The sequence below is a fragment of the Eimeria maxima genome, genomic scaffold (assembly GCF_000499605.1).
Source record: "Eimeria maxima Weybridge genomic scaffold, Emw_scaff657, whole genome shotgun sequence".
Taxonomy (NCBI): Eukaryota; Apicomplexa; class Conoidasida; order Eucoccidiorida; family Eimeriidae; genus Eimeria; species Eimeria maxima.
The window spans coordinates 13,880-19,744 of NW_013563929.1; the positions used below are offsets into that span (position 1 = coordinate 13,880).

The 5,865-nt window shown below is 48.6% G+C and overlaps 1 protein-coding gene across 1 annotated transcript; it reads right to left on the reverse strand.

Moving 5' to 3' along the window:
- Nucleotides 1–281: 281 nt before the first annotated feature.
- Nucleotides 282–5,687, reverse strand: EMWEY_00040220 (hypothetical protein; the record flags this gene model as incomplete). The annotated part of the gene is made up of 6 exons (XM_013478758.1): nt 282–1,854; nt 1,991–4,187; nt 4,413–4,553; nt 4,833–4,934; nt 5,229–5,295; nt 5,571–5,687. The coding sequence occupies 6 exons, from the start codon at nt 5,685–5,687 to the stop codon at nt 282–284; spliced, it is 4,197 nt and encodes a 1,398-aa protein (XP_013334212.1).
- Between the last annotated feature and the right edge of the window lie 178 nt (nt 5,688–5,865).

Here is a 5,865-nt window from a genome sequence, read left to right on the forward strand (position 1 = left end):
ATTATATAATTATATATATAATATATAATTATATATATAATTATATATATAAATAAATAAGGAAAAAAGAATAAATAAATAAAATAAATAAATAAATTCTTTATATAAATAAAATAAAGACTTTAAACATTTCTTCTCCCCATCAAACAAAACCCCAAAAAACATCCATTTTACCACGAACAAGAAAACTGCAGCAGCAGCAGCAGCAGCAGCAGCAGCAGCAGCAGCAGTTGCTGCTGCTGCAGTAGCTGCTGTTGCTTCAGCAGCAGCTGCTGCTGCGCTCAGCTATGGCTGCTGTTCTCTGCCTCTGTTGCTGCTGCTGCTGCTCCCTCAACTCCACAAGCGGCGGGTGTCGAGAGCTCCACATCTTGCTGCTGCTGTTGCTGCTGTTGCTGCTGCTGTTGCTGCTCCAGCTGCTGCGGCTGCTGCTGCTCCGGCTGCTGCTGCTGCTGGTGGGAATGACTGTGGTTATGTTGCTGCTGTTGCTGCTGCTGTTGCTGTTGCTGCTGTTGCTGGAAGAATCTTAGACAGACCTCCTGCTGCAGCAGCAGCTGCCTTTCGAGTACTTGCTGCTGCTGCTGCAGCAAACGCCGTCGTGTTGACGGTGTATTTGCTGTGCTGCTGCTGAGGTTTGCTGCTGCTGCTGCTGCTGCTGCTGCACCAGGTTGTCTCCCTCTATTAGACCGCAGCAAACTTAAGTAATTTCTCCTGCTGCTAATTGCTGCATTGGGGGAACCGGGGGGCCCGGGCCCCTCTCCTGCTGCAGCAGCAGCAGCTGCTGCTGCTGCTGGTGTAGATCGACCTCCTCCTGTTGCAGCAGCAGGTGCAACACGCAGGCGCCCTGCTGTACGTAATTCTCTGTTGCTAAGCCGCAGCATATGCAGCATATACTCTTGCTGCTGCTGCTGCATCGCATGCAGCTCTGCCTGCCTCCGCAGCAGCAGCAGCAGCTGCTGCTGCCTGCCGCAATTCTTAAAGTCCTGCAGCAGCAGCCGCGAAGCAGCAGCACGAGGTAAGGAAGAAGAAGAACGCTTACGCGATCTACTTACAGCTCCAGTATGCTGCTGTTGCTGCTGCTGTTGCTCCAAATGCTGCAGCAGCAGCTGCTCCTGCAACTGCTGCTGCAGCAGCAACTGCTGCTGCTGCTGCTGCTGCTGCTCTTGACGCTGCCATTCAATATGCGGACTCTCGCAGCAACGGAAGGATCTACGTACTCCTCTTTCCTGCTGCCTCCTCTGCCGCTGCCGCTTCCGCTGCTGCTGCTGCTGCTGTTGCTGCTGCTGCTGCTGCGACGGCTGCGGCTGCTGCGACTCCTGCTGCGAGTGCTGCTGCTGCTGCTGCTGCTGCTGCTGCTCCCTTCGTCTGTGTCTAAGGTTATTTGTGCTCCTTCTTGCTGCTACTCTTGTTGCTGCTGCATCATCCTCTGCTTCGTATCCTGCCTCTATCCCTTCCCTAGGAGACACAGCAGATATAGAGGAACTGCGGCTGCTGCTGCTGCTGCTGCTGTTGCTGCGGCTACGGCTGCGTATGCTATGACTACCATCCCAGCTATTATTACTGCTGCAGTTGCTGCAGTATCCGCAATTATTGCTGTTATTGCTGCTGTTGCTGCTGCTGCTGCTGCTGCGGGGATAAACAGTTGCTGCATCCTCCAAGACACGAACCATTAACCCAGCAAGAAGAGGAGGATGTTGTCCTTCCCATGCACTGCTGCTGCTGCTGCTGCTGCTGCTGCTACTGCTACTGCTGCTGCTGCTGCTGCTGCTTGCTGCTGCTGCTGCTGCTGCTAATGAACCTCCTGTGAATAGACTTAAAGAAATTGACCGACATAAACTTGGAGCAGAAAACGAACGTCTGCACACAAAAAAACAAATAAATAAATAAATAAATAAATAAATAAATAAATATAATTAATTAATTAATTAATTTAATTAATTAAATAAAAAGGAATAAAAAAATAAAAAAAAAATAAAAAGGAATAAAGAAATACCTAAAGAGAGCCGTGAAGGCAAATGGAGACTCCGAGCATTCTTGTCCCTCCAATGGGCCTCCAAGTGCTCGTTGCTGCTGCTGCTGCTGCTGCTGCTGTTGCTGCTGCTGCTGCAGCTGCAGATGCTGCTCGGTGGTTTCGATGCTCTGAGTCTGCTGCTGCTGCTGCTCTCCTACTTGCTGCCCTTCTGCAGCAAGAGAGGAATGCTCTTCTGCTGCTGGTGGTGCTGCTGCTGGTGCAGCTGCTGCTATTGAAGCAGCTGCTGCTGGTGCTGCTGCTGCAGCAGCAGACGATAAAGGAAGGACCTGTTGCTCGTCATCCAGACGCTTCTGCTGCTCTTGAGGCAACTTAGACGTCGGAGAAACAGACGCTGCTGCAGCTGCTGCAGCTGCTTCTGCTGCAGCAGCTGCTTCTGCCGCTGCTGCTTCTGCCGCTGCTGCTTCTGCTGCTGCTGCTTCTGCTGCTGCTGCTGCTTCGGATTCGCCAAGGTCAGCAGACAGCAGCAGCTCGGCAGCAGCAACTCCTGACTGGGGCATAGCATGTGGGGTGGAGCAAACAGGAGACGCAGCAGCAGCAACTGCTGCAGCAGCAGCAACTGCTGCTACCGCTGCTGCTGACTCAACAGAGGATATGTCCAAAGAAAGCTGCTGCTCCCCTTGGCCCCCAACAGCAGCACCTGCTGCAACAGCAGCAGCAGGAGGCAGCAGCAGCTCATGGCTAACCTCCCTCCCGCCTGCTGCGCCTCCATCTGTCACAGAAGAAGACAGTCTGCTGCCTTCCGTCTGTGCTGCTGCTGCTGCTGTAGCTGCAGCTGCTGCTGTTGCTGCTGCTGCTGTTGCTGCAGCCGCTGTCGCTGCTGCCGCGGCTGCAGCAGCTGCTGCAGGATGCTGCTGCAACTCGGGGTCTGCAGCAGCAGCAGCAGCTTCCTCAGGTGCAGCAACTGCCAACTCCACTGGAGAGGTAGTCGCTGCTGCTGCTGCTGCTGCTGTCGCTGCGGTTGCTGTCACTGCGGCTGCTGCTTCTGCAGATTTTGCTGCAGCTGCAGCTGGAGCTTCGGTTGCTGCTGCTGCTTCTGCTGCTGCTCCTGTTGCGGGCTCTGTCTGCCCTCCGCTTACTTCTGAAGCGGCTTTAACCCCTGCTGCTACTCCTGCTGCAGCAGCTGCTGCTGCTGGTGCTGCTGCTGCCGCTGCTGGCACTGCTGCTGGTGCTGAAGAAGCCTTCGGAGGGGACTCCGCCATAGACGGTTGTGCCTCCCCGGAGGAAGCAGCTGCTGCATCCCTCATCTGCTGCTGCTGCTGCTGCTGCTGCTGCTCCGTTTCATCGTCCGAAGCAACCTTTCCTTGAGGGCGACCTCCGACGCTGCTGCTGCTGCTGCTGCTGCTGCTGCTGCTGCTGCTGCTGCTGCTTGTTGCAGCAGGAACAACAGCAGGAAAAACCTGCTGCTGCCGATCCTCTCCCTCCCCAATTCGTTTGAGTCGCTGCAAGTCTCCATCATCGTGGGGTCGGAGACGATCCCCAAATCGATCTCCAGGGAGGAGACGATCCCCAGGGAGGAGACGATCCCCAAGACGATCCCCAAGGAGGAGACGATCCCCAGATTGTTCTGCAGCAGCAGATGCAATCTCCCTTGGAGGAGATGAGGAGACAGGACAATTAGCGTTGACAACAAGGGAAGCTTTTGCTGCTGCTGAGGCAGCAGCAGCAGCAGCTGTTGCTGCTGCTGCAGTTGCTGCTGCCGCAGCAGGTGCCGCAACAGGTGTAGCAGCACCAGAAGAAGTTGATAGGGGACGACTTTCTCTCTTCTCCTCCTCCCAAGGAGACATCAATCCCCTTTCTGCAGCTGCAGCAGCAGCTGCTGCTGTTGGTGCTGCTGCTGGTGTTGCTGGTGTTGCTGGTGTTGCTGTTACAGCTGCTGCTGTTGCTGCTGCTGTTGTTGTTGCTTCTGGTGGTTGCCACTCCAGAGTGAGATCTGTTGCTCCCTCTTTTTGTTTTTCTTTTTCCTGTCTTGGTTGCTGCTGTTGTTGCTGCTGTTGCTGCGGTTGTTGTTGCTGTTGCTGCGGTCTAGCAGCAGCAGAAGCAGCAGCAGGAAGGGGTTGTGGCGGTGCAGCAGCAGCTTGACAACTAGCAAGTAGTGCCTCAAGACCTCCAATTAAATTACGAAGACCAAATAGATATTCCTCATCAGGAGATGGATTATCTGCAACAGCAACAGCAACAGCAGCAGCAGCAGCAGCAACAGCAGCAGATTTAGCAGCAGCAACAGCATCAGGAGGAAGAAGAGTTACAGGAACATCTACAGCATCTAATATACAACAATCAACTACTGTTGCTGCACCACCACCATCACCCCCATCCCCACCACCATCAACAGCAACAGCAGCAGCAGGAGCAGGAGCAGGAGCAGGAGCACGTGCATGCATACCTTGTAAATAAATAGTATTAGCAAAATCAATCATTCTTATATCTAATGTAGATTTCCTGATCTCTGGATCAGATACACCACCATCATATACCCATAACAAGGAGGAGGACCAGAAACGGTAATGTTTTAGGCTCTCTACACCTACACAGACAGACAGACAGACAGACAGGGAGAGAGAGAGAGGGAAGGATATATAATATAATTAATTAATTAAATAATTAAATATAAATAAATAAATAAATAAATAAATTTCTTGTATTGATACAAGAATGGTAATTTGGCCATAAGATATCAGGTATCAGGGGAAGCATCTTTAATTAATTACTACTAATTAAATAAATAAATAAATAAATAAGTAAATAAATAAATAAGTAAATAAATAAATATAATTAATTAATTAATTAATTAATTATAGCTTACATTGATAGAAGAGTGTTAACTTGGCCATAAGACAAGGAATTAAATCTTCATAAACAGCAAATCCATTCCAAAACCATTGTCTTATTGCTTGAGGTACTTTTTCTGTATACACAAATAAATAAATAAATAAATAAATAAATATATTTAATTAATTATATTTTATTTTATTTTATGTTATTTTATTCATTATTAGCTATCCAATGAGGTATTATATAGTTGGTAATATAGCAATAACAGCAGCAACAGCAGCAACAGCAGCAACAGCAGCACAGCCGCAGCAGCAGCAGCAGCAAAGAGCGACAGCTTATCAATAGATCAGCCACTCCACAACAGCAAATACAACAAGAGCAGCAGCAACAGCAGCAGCCAGCAGCAGCAGCAACAGCAATAGTTTACCTTTTGTGAGTTTTCTTCCCCAGTATTTATCTCGATAACAGAGTGTATCTGTTTTCTTATTATAATACTAAATACATAAACAAATACACAAACAAACATGCACAACAATTACCCCTCATACAGCAGCAGCAACAGCAGCAGCAACAGCAGCAGCAACAGCAACAGCAACAGCAACAACACCATCATCATCACCATTATAAACCACCATAATACACTAAATACATCACCATAACCCCCACCACCACCAATCAGCAACAGCAGCAGCAACAGCAGCAGCAGCAGCAGCAGCAGCAGCTGCAGTAAATAGCAACAGGAGCATCAGGAAATAGCATACATACATACCTGACACCCACATAACCTGAATCCTAATACATGACTAGTAGTTTGTAGACTTTTAATAGTTTGTCTAATTTCTTTATTAGGATCTTTATTATTAATTGTTCTTTGCCTTTTACCCATCTTTAGGTCTAATACACAAGGCTTACGAAATCCAAATACTAAATCCTCTAATACTATATGTTTACGTATTATATACCTATTATTATTATTATTATTATTATTATTATTATTATTATTATTATTATTATTATTATTATTATTATTATTATTGTTGCTGCTGCTGGTGGGGGCGGTGGTG